The sequence below is a fragment of the Poromitra crassiceps genome (assembly GCF_964638095.1).
Source record: "Poromitra crassiceps genome assembly, chromosome: 10".
Classification (NCBI taxonomy): domain Eukaryota; kingdom Metazoa; phylum Chordata; class Actinopteri; order Beryciformes; family Melamphaidae; genus Poromitra; species Poromitra crassiceps.
The window spans coordinates 16,610,273-16,627,621 of record NC_139631.1 but is presented as its reverse complement, the minus strand read 5'-3'; the positions used below and the strand labels follow the sequence as shown (position 1 = coordinate 16,627,621).

The 17,349-nt window shown below is 40.0% G+C and overlaps 1 protein-coding gene across 6 annotated transcripts in view; it reads right to left on the bottom strand.

Annotated features, from left to right (window-relative positions):
• atxn2 (ataxin 2) overlaps positions 1-17,349 on the bottom strand; it is a 42,205-nt gene that overhangs the window by 9,373 nt on the left and 15,483 nt on the right. The window contains exons 8-23 of one of the 6 annotated variants that reach the window (XM_083644947.1): positions 9,564-9,655; positions 8,995-9,183; positions 8,471-8,643; positions 7,573-7,818; positions 6,039-6,227; positions 5,016-5,195; positions 4,476-4,583; positions 4,242-4,312; positions 3,734-4,080; positions 3,588-3,651; positions 3,330-3,476; positions 2,547-2,564; positions 1,740-1,812; positions 1,262-1,458; positions 646-772; positions 209-400 (exon numbers count right to left, since the gene is read on the bottom strand). In XM_083644947.1, coding sequence (XP_083501073.1) covers positions 209-400; positions 646-772; positions 1,262-1,458; positions 1,740-1,812; positions 2,547-2,564; positions 3,330-3,476; positions 3,588-3,651; positions 3,734-4,080; positions 4,242-4,312; positions 4,476-4,583; positions 5,016-5,195; positions 6,039-6,227; positions 7,573-7,818; positions 8,471-8,643; positions 8,995-9,183; positions 9,564-9,655 — 2,413 coding nt within the window. The remainder of the gene's footprint in view (positions 1-208; positions 401-645; positions 773-1,261; positions 1,459-1,739; positions 1,813-2,546; positions 2,565-3,329; positions 3,477-3,587; positions 3,652-3,733; positions 4,081-4,241; positions 4,313-4,475; positions 4,584-5,015; positions 5,196-6,038; positions 6,228-7,572; positions 7,819-8,470; positions 8,644-8,994; positions 9,184-9,563; positions 9,656-17,349) is intronic. The other 5 variants (XM_083644948.1, XM_083644949.1, XM_083644950.1 and 2 more) reach the window with 5 other exon arrangements.

Genomic DNA, 17,349 nt, shown 5'->3' with positions numbered 1-17,349 from the left:
TCTCAACCCGAGGTGAAAACCACACAGATATGGTTTATAGTGAGACACCCTGCCCACCCCATTCAATAGAAATGGCCCCGGTGCAAAATGTGAACGCTGTGACACGAGTGATGTCTGAATCTTATTTTTTTAGGTTCCTCCATCTACACCAGGAAATAACTGCACAGGTTCATGTGTATTTCAGCTGGGCCAGCCGTAACATAGTCACCTGCTGCCGCCTGCTGGTGCTGTTGGTGCTGAACTGGGCTGGGGGCCGGGTGGTTAGGGGGCCCGCCGTGCTGCGGGGGACCGCCCTGCTGGCCCTGGCCCGTGGGGGTGGCCGAGGGCTGGGGGTGCTGTGGGTGGGCGTGCAGGGTGGCGCTGGGGTGGGGGTACTGCTGTGGCATCGGCCCTGCCGACACTGTGAGACAGGCATGCCAGGAGTTGGACAGAAATTAAACAATACCTCTAGAAATGAATCACATAGAACGAGGTATGAACAGGCCATGATCAGTGGCCAGCAGATCAGACTGTGGTTGTACTGGTCAGCTTCCAGGTGTGAATGTGTGTGTGAATGTGAGCAGGGCACTCCTGAAAAAGAGAGCACCGCTCTCAATGAGAAAATAAAGGTAGGTAAAAAAACAAAAGAGGTGTGTGCTGGCGTACCATACATGGTGTGTGTCTGCTCTGGGTACTGTGTGGTTGAGGAGGAGACGAGGCCGGGCTGCCCGTGTGTGGGAGGCGCCATCATCCTGGCGCTGCCCTGCATTACCGGACTGAACACATGCTGCGCCTACAGGACACACAGGGAGACACAGTGAGTGACTGAGTGAGAGTGTGCGTCTAATAATCCCTACACAGGACATCAAATGTGGCATCATCACGTTCATTGCTACAGCGCCAGCCTGATGTGAATTTTCGTTAAAACCGGCTGTGTTCATGCGGTTTTAGTTCGATCACGGCCCGTTTGCTGGCACATCGGTGGCATTTTGGACCGGAGAGCCAGGAGCCTGTAGGCAAATCACAAGTAATGCAACGCTGGCATCACGCTAGTCCAATTTCAAGCTGGTGGACACAAGGCATGTGCCACACACACACGACTGAGTAGTGAACAGCTGGCAGAGCTACAGATTGGCAGTAACAGCGGCACCGCCCACTGATGGCGCTGTACTAATTATAATGGTTACATTTGAGTGATAATAAGGTGCCTGCTGGGCGTGGGGCTGACAGAGAAGCAGGTATGGTGCTACAGCTGCTACTGGTATTGATAGTAAGAGTTCACCTGTGATTGGTAGTGTGGCATCTGCTGCATCTGCAGGGGCTGACTGGTGAACTGCTGCGGGCTGCAGGTGAAGTACTGGGCAGAGTAGGCGGGGCTCTGCGCTACGATAGGCGGCCCCGCCGCCGCCGCCGGGTGCATCATGGTGGGCGTGCCCGGAGGGTGGTGCTGGTCTGACCTCTGCTGGGGCATGTTGGGTACTGTAGTTCACAGTGGGAGCCAGGGAACAGGAGCAAAGAGAAAGTAGAGGGGGTTTTTGTTTTGTGTCTTGCATTTGAACTACAGTCACAGCGGAGAAGGAGGATGCCCGGGGGTTTGAAACGGTGCGAGTTGTTTCATCTCCCCTACTGGGTTTGTAGTGAGTTTCAGAGAGGAGAGGCGATGGAAATAGGAAGAGCCACAGGAGACAAAGAGTGAGAAGAAGAAACACCAACTTGAGAAAGTGGGAGAGGAAGACAGAGAAGACAGCAGGTGTGCTCACCTTTACCTGGTCTGTAGGGTTTAGACTGGCTGACCGTCATATGAGGCATCTGAACGTGGTACATAGCTGGAGACTGCAGGGAGAAGGGGGAGAGGAGGAGGATGGTGAGTGAAGGAAATAAGAGAAACATTTAAATGTCACTGAAGAGATTCCTAATTCAAAACAGATTAATCCTAGCGCTGGACTAAAAATGAATTTCTGTTGAGGTCTAGTTCTCACTGCATGTGGAGCTGCTCATAAACTAGTCAACTACTGACTTCTGCCTTAATAGCGGACTCCACATGCACACGCACGCACGCGCACACACACACACACACACGCGCACACGCACACACACAGCATAGTGGACTACGATATAAGTATGTAAGAGACTATGACTGATCTCTTACCACATGCATTCTCTATGCCTGTCTATCACTGGGCAGAAAATGGGTTGTACTACTATCACTACAACCCAAAAACGGTTTGCCATCTTTCAATCTCCAAGTTTGTAAGTATACAACATGCATTTTACACAGTATCAATATCTTATCAGTGACAACTTCTCCTCTCAGATAATGATGATAAAACATAGCCTAGAATGTAATCCTCCATTAGCTGAAAGTCATCTTAAGCTGATGAAGACAATAGAAACTAAAATGAGGTTAAAATCCATTTGTGATGACAGTTGAAATGGATTGCAATAAGAAGTTGGCAAACCAACATCTGATGGCCATTGATTCATCAAGCAAGCAAAACATCTCAGTACTGATTGGGTTGGGGGGGAAAGGATAAAAAAATAGAAATCTTAGAAAAAAATTCACAAACCTTCCATATTATGCTTTTCTAATGGAGCGAGAGAGAGATGGAGGAGGAGAGGGAGAAAAGGAAAAAAAGAACCACTCTTTAGTTGGTAACCAAGGTATATTTTTCCTTTACACGTCTCTGATGTTGGATCACCAAGTATTTCTTAAAGCAACTTAGGGGAAAAAATGTAATTCACTACTACAAAAATACAAAATATTACTTCCCTCAAAAATATTCTTGTTGGACTCATCTCTCAGATTGCTCACAATGATACAGCATATTGTTTAAGTATTTCATATATTTCCTGTTTTTCGCTTTCAAATTTTAGAAGGTGGTTAGTGTCAATCCTACACATTTACCTTGTCAATATTAAAATCACTCAATAGCAATAATCCATGCCAATGTACTAATTGTGTCTGGCGGGTGATAAAGGAAAGAAAGTACAGCATGAAAGATGGGCATGCCTCAGGATCTAGAAAAAAAATATCACAGGCACACAGTGACAAAAAAGTTGAGCTACTCCTTCTGCTAAAATAAAATGTGGGAAGAAAGAGGGCTTCAGGGAGAAAATAATGACGGGATGCATCGGCGATGAATGACGAGAGGAAGGACAAAAGAAAAAAACAGAGACTGAATGAAAGAGTGAAAAACAGAAACAAAAAAAGGCAAAAATGAAAGAAAGTAAAACAAACTAACAAGGACAGACTGATAAAGAAGCATGCTGATGGTAGGTGGATTTTGGTTGGATGTGTCTAAATTGAGCAGCACGTGCAGGGCGAGCTCTGCTGCCTCTATGTGTCTCACCTGCACCCCGGGGCTGACGGGTGTGAGCGGGTACATCTGGGGGAAGCAGACCGTCTGGCCGTAGACAGTCGGGGGCTGCTGGACCACGATGGAGGGGCTGGGCTGGCCCTGGGGCCGGGGGGGCGTGGGGGTGTTGGCTGGTTTGGGCTAGTGAAGAGAAACACACACACACACACACACACACACAGCTAGGTTAAGTCGAATAACCTCAGTTTCAGTTTGTGTTTAAAAGGTCTGGCAGCAGCGGAGCAGACTGACCTGCGGATTGAATCTGGGCTTGAACTCGTTGGCGTTCGGGTTCAGAGTCGACTTTCTCACTTGACTGCAGGAGGAAGAGAAAGAAAATTAGCTTTTGCCAATATCCAGCGCCTCCCCCTCCCGGCTGCTCCGCCCCTTCCACTCACTCTTGCACCGCCTCCTTTTTCTCCTCCTTGTCCTCCGGTTTGGGCCCGCTGAAAGCGGACGTGGCCGTCGTCTGGACTCCCTGTGATGTCACATCCAGCCCCGCCCTCTTCTGCTCGGGGGCTGAGGGGGAGGGGGAGGGAGCCGCGGGGCTGCCGGGCTTACTGGTGGTCGAGGCGGTGGCCGGGGCCGAGGCGCCGACGGTCACCGCCACGCCGTCCTCGCCGCCCTCCCGCCCCGCCACGGAGGCCTTGTCCAGGGGAAGGTCCTTAGGCTTGTCCCCTGGATCTCTCGGTGGCTTGGTCATCATCTGGTCAAACATGGGGTCTGGGTTGGAGCTGGACTGCAACTGGATGGAGGTGAGAGATGGGGTAGAGAGTGGAAGAAACACAGGAGAAGAGAAGTAGGAGAGACAGAAGAGCATGAAATACAGATGTAATCGACATACAAGCGCTCTTATTGTAGCTGGGCAGCCTCAGTATCATGAGGTATTGAGGGCAATCTACTTACCCTAAAATCTACACTAAATTTCTTTAAATTATCTATTTGTTTTCTGTGGTCTGTTGCCATGGAAGGAGGTCCTGAAAGAGACAGATGATTTGGAGTTCAAGCATGATCATGTAAATCCAGATGGTTTATTGATTTATTCTTTGCAGTAATGTTTTTCTACAAGCAAAATCTGTCTCAGTGAAAGTCCCCGATAGTGACAAAGCTTCCCATCATGCACTGCGGTCTAGTCAATACCTTTACAGACTGGTCTGGTGATGCTAGGAGAGCTGTCCAGAGGCTTGACGTTCTCCTTGTTGGCTGTAGGTGACGTCTGTCTCGTCTCCTGGACACGGCACTCTTTCGCTTTAGAGACCGGAGAAATGAAGTTTACTCTGGGCACTAAAGCAGAGCAAGGATTTATGAACAATGCTTTTGATAATTGACTGACTGCATGACTGAACCTAGAGCAAAACAGAACATGCTAGTACACACCAAGTCACATACATTGTGGTAGGAATTCATAGCATTTATCATGTTTATCGATTATTCATTAATTAGTTGCTCACTGATTATTAGTTATTATTATTAATCAATGTCTTTCGTGCGTAAAGTATAACCACTACGAGTGACCACTGGCTCAACCATACAACGAATGAATCGTCAGGTTTGTCTTTCACTCCCTGATCTGGACACAGTTGCATGCCACAAGTATCATCCCCTCAAGCTCTGCAGACACTCTGAGTTCAAGGATGAAGATAAGACCAGAGCAGGGAGTCACAGACAAGATGTATCTACCTTCTACTGACGGAGTGGCGACCATGTTGGGGGCGGGGCTAGCAGCAGCAGGAGAGGCGGCTAATGTTGGCGTGGCAACCGTTTCCACAGGAGCCGTCCCCGTCTGGGGGGACGGGAGGGAGGAGGAGCCAGGAGAGGCTCCGCCCATGCTGTTCTGTCGAGGGGAGCGAGGTCTGTGCACTGCAGAGGAGGAGGAGACATGAGATTTTGGTCATCACAAGCTGCTAAGTCACATCATTAACCTTCACAGTTACTCGGGATGAGACAATGTTCTTATCTTATCGTTCGAGTCGTGCTCTTTGTCTTTCCAGTAAGCCCATCAGTTTTGAAATCTTTTGGCCAGTTGTTGAGCTGCATGCGGCTTGCAGCTAAAGCTAACGTTACGGTAGTTGCCAGTGTAGGTAATGGATGTAGCAGACAAAGAATACTGAAGGCAGGAGACGAATGTCTTGTGCTTTATTGACAACAGCGCTCCCGCCTTGATGTTGCAGTGCTATTACCCATCAGTTCTTATACATTTTTGGTGCAGAATCGTCAAAGTTGTCCTGCTTTGCTATTGTGATTGGTCAAAGAGTTGGATGATTGACAACAGACCGCAACCAATCAGTTATGGCTGAGAAATACATCACCGAATCAGTGGTGGATAAGCTTGCGTCCAGACCCTAATGAAGGATTCATTGGGGCTGGATACCAGGCTATGTAATCATGGTACTGAGTGTGAGGCACTCTAGATTCATTAACCAAATACATGAGTTGATGGAATATTTTAAGTGCCATCCCCAAAGGGAGACACACAACTCTCCCCTGACCATGACTCACTTTGTCGACAATGTGAGGATGAAGCCAATATGGTCACAGCCAATCAGAACTGGCTGGGAAACCCATGCACAGAGAATTGCAGGCCATCTGGTCAGTGTTTATTATTATTATTATTAACTGTTCATCCAGTTTTTGGGAATGAAAATAAAAGTCAAGAAAAGGACAGATAGAAAAGAAGGAAAGGGAAAGGAAGGAAAGTTTTACCTCCGCCGCTGACCACTGAGGACCAGGTTCCTCCAGAGGAGCTGCTCCTGGTTTGTGGAGTCACTGGGACCTCTCCAGGAGCATTGTGGGAGATGAAGTCCACCCCTGGAGGGACTCCGGTGGTCCGGCAGGGCGGCGCTCTGTGCGCACGGGGCGTCCGCTGGGACTTTGGGGACATCCTGGGGGGCCCTGGAGAAGAGGAAGAGAGAGATACAGAGAGGGGGAAATCCAGAAACACACAAGACAGGGGAGATAAACAAGCTGAGCTGCTGTCCTCCTTTCTAACCATCCCACCATACAGAGGTCTCTTTCAAACTCATCTGTCTTTCGAACCCCAAAGCACTGAGCTGACTTCACCCTAGGCTGGTCTTCTACATTTAGACACGTCACACCAAACAGTAATGTTATTGGTTACAAGCAAGTGAGTGGAGACACTGCAGACGATCTTGAAGAGTGATCAAACACCACGCCACACTGTGCAGATGATCTTGAAGAGTGATCAAACACCACGCCACACTGTTCAAATCAAAACCAAGTGAAGAGTGAAATAAACAGAAGAAGAATCAACAGAGGAGGTGTGGAGAGGTAGGAGGTGAGAAGAGGTGAAAACCCAACTTTAAAGCATTCGCAGTTTAGGAGTTTGTGCCAGTTAAGCGCTCAGCAGTGTCTGCTTGACAGGTGACAGCCCAGTGCAAAACTGATCTTTGGCAAAATAGCAGTTGAATAGATTCAATATATGGGAAATACAAAAGTAAAAACAAGTCATCTTTTGATATATATACCCTTTTAAAGCACACAATCAAGCCTCCTGTAACTGAAACTGAGCATACCTCAAGTTCCTCAAATATCTGAAATTATCTTTGCATCTATTCCAAAGTCTAGTGCAAATAGTGAAAAATCAACTCCTCTCCAGCCAAAAGCCAGTGTGCATCTTCTCTGTGTGTCATTCCGCATCTTCGCAAAGCCTTGTATCCAATAGAAAAAGTTGCGACATTGGACATTTGGAAGCTTTTTAATCCTCATTCAATTCAGGTTTTATTTGTACAAATGTGGTTGCAATTCAAGAATAGCCAAAACTCTGCTCAACTGGTGAAACTGGCGAGCAATGTTGTCCTCTTATTGAGTTTTCTATCAAAGGATTTGGAACAGTTGGCGCCTCGCTGTTTTCAGTGGCGTAACTCTTGCTAGATAGAAGGCTCTGCACACACTGTGGTGCTCCCACATGCCAAGGTGAAACTGCCTAAGGCACTGACAGAGGATCAGCTTTCTGGCTGCTAAATCCTCACATTTTGCATTTGTGGGGAAATTGCAAAACTGACCCCAGATCAGTCTTCACAAGCAACTTCACCCTAATCCGTGTTGTGTGCTGTTCCACACTAGACCTGGGCAAATTTTGTTTTTGAAAGTAGGTTACAATATCCAGATTTAACTTTTGAGTCACATTGGACTGGAAATATCATGTCCAAATTAAGACCAATCCATCCACCTTCAACTCATGCTTTTGCCCAGCTCTACTCCACACTGATGTGGGTACCTTCTGAAGACATGCGTTTGGGCAGGGTGGAGGCTGGCGACGTGGGCCCATGGTGGGCCAAGGAAGATGAGGAGGGATAGGAGGGGTGGGAAGGATGGGAGAGAGGCCTGGAAGGTCGAGAGGGGGGTCTGGAGGGCGGCCTGGTGGGCGTGGCCGCCCGAGGAGGCAGGGAGGAGGGGCCAGACTGGTAACGAGGGGAGGGGCGGGAGGAAGGAGACGGACAGGGTGAGGGCCAATGGGATGAACCTAAAAGAGGGAGGGACAAATGATCAAGGATAAAGGATGACAAACAGCTGATGACAACTAATTACAGGGGGAGAAAAGCAAAGCTATAACAAAAATAGAAAGTAGTGGCAGACGAATAAACGTAAGAAAGAAGGGAAAGCAGGGATAAACTGATTGAAATGACATATGGGGGAAAATAGATAAATGCTTAAAAAACCCAAGACAGCTAGAACACAAATGAACCTCCCAGAAACTCAAGCTCACCACCGGTCCAATCAACAGTAGAAGATCAAGAAAAAAAAGATTCTATTCTACTACAGGATGAGCAGCTTGAGGAAAACTGTGTGGTCACTTTGCATGTGTCTGTTTCTGATTTGTTTTTCTTTATGAAAGACTTTTACCAAGTGGAGAAAAACCTACACTCTACTATATTGAGTATTTTTGATGGTCTCTGTCTTGTGGCTGGTTCCACTAAATTCATGTTCTGAGCCTCTGGAGCCTTTATTTCTTGAGACTACTGGTTTGTACAGGATGCCATTCTGTCTTTGTGTGGAATTTTTAATAACCCCACACCAATGGTAATAAGTTCTTAATAGATACATACAATACATTCAATAAATAATTCAATCCATCAACGGCATTGGGTTGTGTGTGTGTGACACACCATCCCTACCTCCGTTCACCACCCTCTGGTCAGCCCCGGAGCTGGGGCTGTAGTCGTGAGGTCCTGGTCGTGGGGTTGAGGGTCCAGCTGAACCCTGAACCAGACGGGGCGAATTCTGACGCCCCGCCCCCCATGACATCGCCTCTCTGTTCCTCTGACCTGGGGGAATGTACTTGTTCTCTCTACACACGCACGCACACGCACACACAAACACACAAACAAACACACACACACACACACACACACACACACACACACACGCAGAGGTGTTAGATAAACATGTACAAGTCAAGATAATGAAGGGGAGGACTTAATTCTATATTATATATTACATGCAGTTAAGCATCATCAGCCAAAATGTAAGTAGTTGTTCTGGGCATAGCTGCTGCAATATAGTCTATTTATTGAACGTGTTGGAACTAGTTTTCTCTCTATCTCTCCTGTGTGTGTGTGTATGTGTGTGTGTGTGTGTGTGTGTGTGTGTGTGTGTGTGTGTGTGTGTGTGTGTGTGTGTGTGTGGGTCCTGGTCACACCTGCTTAGTGTGTGTGCCTCCCTCTCCCCTCGCACCACAGCAGTGTATTTCTCCTCCTCGGAGCGGTCATCGTTCTCCAGGGCCACGCGAGCCTTGTAAGTGGCACTGGCCTCGATCTCATCGGCCAGCTGGGCGGCACGCGCCTCCCTCTTCAGGAACTCCTCCGAGTTGTCCCGCTCCAGAGGGACGCTGGCAAAACAAGCACCGGTCAAACAGAAAGCCCGACGATGACAGCGATCATGAACATTTATTTACGAAAGATATATACCACATCCCTGTTTATCTTTACTCTTGTCACATGGAGACCCATCAGACTAAGAAACACTGCATTCAAGTGATATTGTACTATATGTAGTTCTTTAAAATTATGACCACGGACACAGGAAAAAAGTATTATCAAGGAGCACATTGCAGAAGTTGACATACATGGTTGGAGTATGACATTCAGATGACTTGCATGCAGCAATGGGTGGTTAAAAAGTGAAGAGGCTTTGGACACAACTCATACAGTACATTAGACATATTACATACAGTACATACAGTACATTAGACATATTACGAGAGCTTACGTATATGTGGACAGGCTGCTGTCATATGTAGACAAGACTCCATACTTCTCCTCGTTGTACTTGAACATGTCATTGGGGTCCCACCCATTAGACTGATATGAGAGTGAGAGAGAGACACCCATTAGACTGATATGAGAGTGAGAGAGAGACACCCATTAGACTGATATGAGAGTGAGAGAGAGTAAGAGAGAACTGTGCATCAGGTAACTAGTGTACATCGAACCACTTTCTCCACTCAAAGACATTTGATTGGTTTTTAAGCACCAACAAAGCAAAGGGGAGCGCAGTTATTTCTCCGATGGACTTCCATTCTCTCTTTGACATACGGTAATTAAAACTGATAACATGTGAGGAGATCCATTCTCTCTTTAATATATTTAAAACTGATAACATGTGAGGAGATCCATTCTCTCTTTGATATAATTAAAACTGATAACATGTGAGGAGATCCATTCTCTCTTTAATATATTTAAAACTGATAACATGTGAGGAGATCCATTCTCTCTTTAATATAATTAAAACTGATAACATGTGAGGAGATCCATTCTCTCTTTAATATATTTAAAACTGATAACATGTGAGGAGATCCATTCTCTCTTTGATATATTTAAACCTGATAACATGTGAGGAGATCCATTCTCTCTTTGATATATTTAAAACTGATAACATGTGAGGAGATCCATTCTCTCTTTAATATATTTAAAACTGATAACATGTGAGGAGATCCATTCTCTCTTTGATATAATTAAAACTGATAACATGTGAGGAGATCCATTCTCTCTTTGATATATTTAAAACTGATAACATGTGAGGAGATCCATTCTCTCTTTGATATATTTAAAACTGATAACATGTGAGGAGATCCATTCTCTCTTTGATATATTTAAAACTGATAACATGTGAGGAGATCCATTCTCTCTTTAATATATTTAAAACTGATAACATGTGAGGAGATCCATTCTCTCTTTGATATATTTAAAACTGATAACATGTGAGGAGATCCATTCTCTCTTTGATATATTTAAAACTGATAACATGTGAGGAGATCCATTCTCTCTTTAATATATTTAAAACTGATAACATGTGAGGAGATCCATTCTCTCTTTGATATATTTAAAACTGATAACATGTGAGGAGATCCATTCTCTCTTTAATATATTTAAAACTGATAACATGTGAGGAGATCCATTCTCTCTTTAATATATTTAAAACTGATAACATGTGAGGAGATCCATTCTCTCTTTGATATATTTAAAACTGATAACATGTGAGGAGATCCATTCTCTCTTTGATATATTTAAAACTGATAACATGTGAGGAGATCCATTCTCTCTTTGATATATTTAAAACTGATAACATGTGAGGAGATCCATTCTCTCTTTAATATATTTAAAACTGATAACATGTGAGGAGATCCATTCTCTCTTTGATATATTTAAAACTGATAACATGTGAGGAGATCCATTCTCTCTTTGATATAATTAAAACTGATAACATGTGAGGAGATCCATTCTCTCTTTGATATATTTAAAACTGATAACATGTGAGGAGATCCATTCTCTCTTTAATATATTTAAAACTGATAACATGTGAGGAGATCCATTCTCTCTTTGATATATTTAAAACTGATAACATGTGAGGAGATCCATTCTCTCTTTAATATATTTAAAACTGATAACATGTGAGGAGATCCATTCTCTCTTTAATATATTTAAAACTGATAACATGTGAGGAGATCCATTCTCTCTTTAATATATTTAAAACTGATAACATGTGAGGAGATCCATTCTCTCTTTGACATATTTAAAACTGATAACATGTGAGGAGATCCATTCTCTCTTTGATATATTTAAAACTGATAACATGTGAGGAGATCCATTCTCTCTTTGATATATTTAAAACTGATAACATGTGAGGAGATCCATTCTCTCTTTGACATAATTAAAACTGATAACATGTGAGGAGATCCATTCTCTCTCTGACATAATTAAAACTGATAACATGTGAGGAGATCCATTCTCTCTTTGACATAATTAAAACTGATAACATGTGAGGAGATCCATTCTCTCTTTGACATAATTAAAACTGATAACATGTGAGGAGATCCATTCTCTCTTTGACATAATTAAAACTGATAACATGTGAGGAGATCCATTCTCTCTTTGACATAATTAAAACTGATAACATGTGAGGAGATCCATTCTCTCTTTGATATAATTAAAACTGATAACATGTGAGGAGATCCATTCTCTCTTTGACATAATTAAAACTGATAACATGTGAGGAGATCCATTCTCTCTTTAATATATTTAAAACTGATAACATGTGAGGAGATCCATTCTCTCTTTGATATATTTAAAACTGATAACATGTGAGGAGATCCATTCTCTCTTTGATATATTTAAAACTGATAACATGTGAGGAGATCCATTCTCTCTTTGATATAATTAAAACTGATAACATGTGAGGAGATCCATTCTCTCTTTGATATAATTAAAACTGATAACATGTGAGGAGATCCATTCTCTCTTTGATATAATTAAAACTGATAACATGTGAGGAGATCCATTCTCTCTTTGATATATTTAAAACTGATAACATGTGAGGAGATCCATTCTCTCTTTGATATAATTAAAACTGATAACATGTGAGGAGATCCATTCTCTCTTTAATATATTTAAAACTGATAACATGTGAGGAGATCCATTCTCTCTTTGATATATTTAAAACTGATAACATGTGAGGAGATCCATTCTCTCTTTGATATAATTAAAACTGATAACATGTGAGGAGATCCATTCTCTCTTTGATATATTTAAAACTGATAACATGTGAGGAGATCCATTCTCTCTTTAATATATTTAAAACTGATAACATGTGAGGAGATCCATTCTCTCTTTGATATAATTAAAACTGATAACATGTGAGGAGATCCATTCTCTCTTTGATATAATTAAAACTGATAACATGTGAGGAGATCCATTCTCTCTTTAATATATTTAAAACTGATAACATGTGAGGAGATCCATTCTCTCTTTGATATAATTAAAACTGATAACATGTGAGGAGATCCATTCTCTCTTTGACATAATTAAAACTGATAACATGTGAGGAGATCCATTCTCTCTTTGATATAATTAAAACTGATAACATGTGAGGAGATCCATTCTCTCTTTGATATAATTAAAACTGATAACATGTGAGGAGATCCATTCTCTCTTTGATATATTTAAAACTGATAACATGTGAGGAGATCCATTCTCTCTTTGATATAATTAAAACTGATAACATGTGAGGAGATCCATTCTCTCTTTAATATATTTAAAACTGATAACATGTGAGGAGATCCATTCTCTCTTTGATATATTTAAAACTGATAACATGTGAGGAGATCCATTCTCTCTTTAATATATTTAAAACTGATAACATGTGAGGAGATCCATTCTCTCTTTGATATATTTAAAACTGATAACATGTGAGGAGATCCATTCTCTCTTTAATATATTTAAAACTGATAACATGTGAGGAGATCCATTCTCTCTTTGATATATTTAAAACTGATAACATGTGAGGAGATCCATTCTCTCTTTGATATATTTAAAACTGATAACATGTGAGGAGATCCATTCTCTCTTTGATATATTTAAAACTGATAACATGTGAGGAGATCCATTCTCTCTTTGATATATTTAAAACTGATAACATGTGAGGAGATCCATTCTCTCTTTGATATATTTAAAACTGATAACATGTGAGGAGATCCATTCTCTCTTTGATATAATTAAAACTGATAACATGTGAGGAGATCCATTCTCTCTTTAATATATTTAAAACTGATAACATGTGAGGAGATCCATTCTCTCTTTGATATATTTAAAACTGATAACATGTGAGGAGATCCATTCTCTCTTTAATATATTTAAAACTGATAACATGTGAGGAGATCCATTCTCTCTTTGATATAATTAAAACTGATAACATGTGAGGAGATCCATTCTCTCTTTAATATATTTAAAACTGATAACATGTGAGGAGATCCATTCTCTCTTTGATATATTTAAAACTGATAACATGTGAGGAGATCCATTCTCTCTTTGATATATTTAAAACTGATAACATGTGAGGAGATCCATTCTCTCTTTGATATATTTAAAACTGATAACATGTGAGGAGATCCATTCTCTCTTTAATATATTTAAAACTGATAACATGTGAGGAGATCCATTCTCTCTTTAATATATTTAAAACTGATAACATGTGAGGAGATCCATTCTCTCTTTGATATATTTAAAACTGATAACATGTGAGGAGATCCATTCTCTCTTTAATATATTTAAAACTGATAACATGTGAGGAGATCCATTCTCTCTCTGACATAATTAAAACTGATAACATGTGAGGAGATCCATTCTCTTTGATATATTTAAAACTGATAACATGTGAGGAGATCCATTCTCTCTTTGATATATTTAAAACTGATAACATGTGAGGAGATCCATTCTCTCTTTGATATATTTAAAACTGATAACATGTGAGGAGATCCATTCTCTCTTTGATATAATTAAAACTGATAACATGTGAGGAGATCCATTCTCTCTTTGATATATTTAAAACTGATAACATGTGAGGAGATCCATTCTCTCTTTGATATAATTAAAACTGATAACATGTGAGGAGATCCATTCTCTCTTTAATATATTTAAAACTGATAACATGTGAGGAGATCCATTCTCTCTTTGATATATTTAAAACTGATAACATGTGAGGAGATCCATTCTCTCTTTGATATAATTAAAACTGATAACATGTGAGGAGATCCATTCTCTCTTTGATATATTTAAAACTGATAACATGTGAGGAGATCCATTCTCTCTTTAATATATTTAAAACTGATAACATGTGAGGAGATCCATTCTCTCTTTGATATAATTAAAACTGATAACATGTGAGGAGATCCATTCTCTCTTTGATATAATTAAAACTGATAACATGTGAGGAGATCCATTCTCTCTTTAATATATTTAAAACTGATAACATGTGAGGAGATCCATTCTCTCTTTGATATAATTAAAACTGATAACATGTGAGGAGATCCATTCTCTCTTTGACATAATTAAAACTGATAACATGTGAGGAGATCCATTCTCTCTTTGATATAATTAAAACTGATAACATGTGAGGAGATCCATTCTCTCTTTGATATAATTAAAACTGATAACATGTGAGGAGATCCATTCTCTCTTTGATATATTTAAAACTGATAACATGTGAGGAGATCCATTCTCTCTTTGATATAATTAAAACTGATAACATGTGAGGAGATCCATTCTCTCTTTAATATATTTAAAACTGATAACATGTGAGGAGATCCATTCTCTCTTTGATATATTTAAAACTGATAACATGTGAGGAGATCCATTCTCTCTTTAATATATTTAAAACTGATAACATGTGAGGAGATCCATTCTCTCTTTGATATATTTAAAACTGATAACATGTGAGGAGATCCATTCTCTCTTTAATATATTTAAAACTGATAACATGTGAGGAGATCCATTCTCTCTTTGATATATTTAAAACTGATAACATGTGAGGAGATCCATTCTCTCTTTGACATAATTAAAACTGATAACATGTGAGGAGATCCATTCTCTCTCTGACATAATTAAAACTGATAACATGTGAGGAGATCCATTCTCTCTTTGACATAATTAAAACTGATAACATGTGAGGAGATCCATTCTCTCTTTGACATAATTAAAACTGATAACATGTGAGGAGATCCATTCTCTCTTTGACATAATTAAAACTGATAACATGTGAGGAGATCCATTCTCTCTTTGACATAATTAAAACTGATAACATGTGAGGAGATCCATTCTCTCTTTGATATAATTAAAACTGATAACATGTGAGGAGATCCATTCTCTCTTTGACATAATTAAAACTGATAACATGTGAGGAGATCCATTCTCTCTTTAATATATTTAAAACTGATAACATGTGAGGAGATCCATTCTCTCTTTGATATATTTAAAACTGATAACATGTGAGGAGATCCATTCTCTCTTTGATATATTTAAAACTGATAACATGTGAGGAGATCCATTCTCTCTTTGATATAATTAAAACTGATAACATGTGAGGAGATCCATTCTCTCTTTGATATAATTAAAACTGATAACATGTGAGGAGATCCATTCTCTCTTTGATATAATTAAAACTGATAACATGTGAGGAGATCCATTCTCTCTTTGATATATTTAAAACTGATAACATGTGAGGAGATCCATTCTCTCTTTGATATAATTAAAACTGATAACATGTGAGGAGATCCATTCTCTCTTTAATATATTTAAAACTGATAACATGTGAGGAGATCCATTCTCTCTTTGATATATTTAAAACTGATAACATGTGAGGAGATCCATTCTCTCTTTGATATAATTAAAACTGATAACATGTGAGGAGATCCATTCTCTCTTTGATATATTTAAAACTGATAACATGTGAGGAGATCCATTCTCTCTTTAATATATTTAAAACTGATAACATGTGAGGAGATCCATTCTCTCTTTGATATAATTAAAACTGATAACATGTGAGGAGATCCATTCTCTCTTTGATATAATTAAAACTGATAACATGTGAGGAGATCCATTCTCTCTTTGATATAATTAAAACTGATAACATGTGAGGAGATCCATTCTCTCTTTGATATATTTAAAACTGATAACATGTGAGGAGATCCATTCTCTCTTTAATATATTTAAAACTGATAACATGTGAGGAGATCCATTCTCTCTTTGATATATTTAAAACTGATAACATGTGAGGAGATCCATTCTCTCTTTGATATATTTAAAACTGATAACATGTGAGGAGATCCATTCTCTCTTTGATATATTTAAAACTGATAACATGTGAGGAGATCCATTCTCTCTTTGATATATTTAAAACTGATAACATGTGAGGAGATCCATTCTCTCTTTGATATATTTAAAACTGATAACATGTGAGGAGATCCATTCTCTCTTTGATATAATTAAAACTGATAACATGTGAGGAGATCCATTCTCTCTTTAATATATTTAAAAACTGATAACATGTGAGGAGATCCATTCTCTCTTTGATATATTTAAAACTGATAACATGTGAGGAGATCCATTCTCTCTTTAATATATTTAAAACTGATAACATGTGAGGAGATCCATTCTCTCTTTGATATAATTAAAACTGATAACATGTGAGGAGATCCATTCTCTCTTTAATATATTTAAAACTGATAACATGTGAGGAGATCCATTCTCTCTTTGATATATTTAAAACTGATAACATGTGAGGAGATCCATTCTCTCTTTGATATATTTAAAACTGATAACATGTGAGGAGATCCATTCTCTCTTTGATATATTTAAAACTGATAACATGTGAGGAGATCCATTCTCTCTTTAATATATTTAAAACTGATAACATGTGAGGAGATCCATTCTCTCTTTAATATATTTAAAACTGATAACATGTGAGGAGATCCATTCTCTCTTTGATATATTTAAAACTGATAACATGTGAGGAGATCCATTCTCTCTTTAATATATTTAAAACTGATAACATGTGAGGAGATCCATTCTCTCTCTGACATAATTAAAACTGATAACATGTGAGGAGATCCATTCTCTTTGATATATTTAAAACTGATAACATGTGAGGAGATCCATTCTCTCTTTGATATATTTAAAACTGATAACATGTGAGGAGATCCATTCTCTCTTTGATATATTTAAAA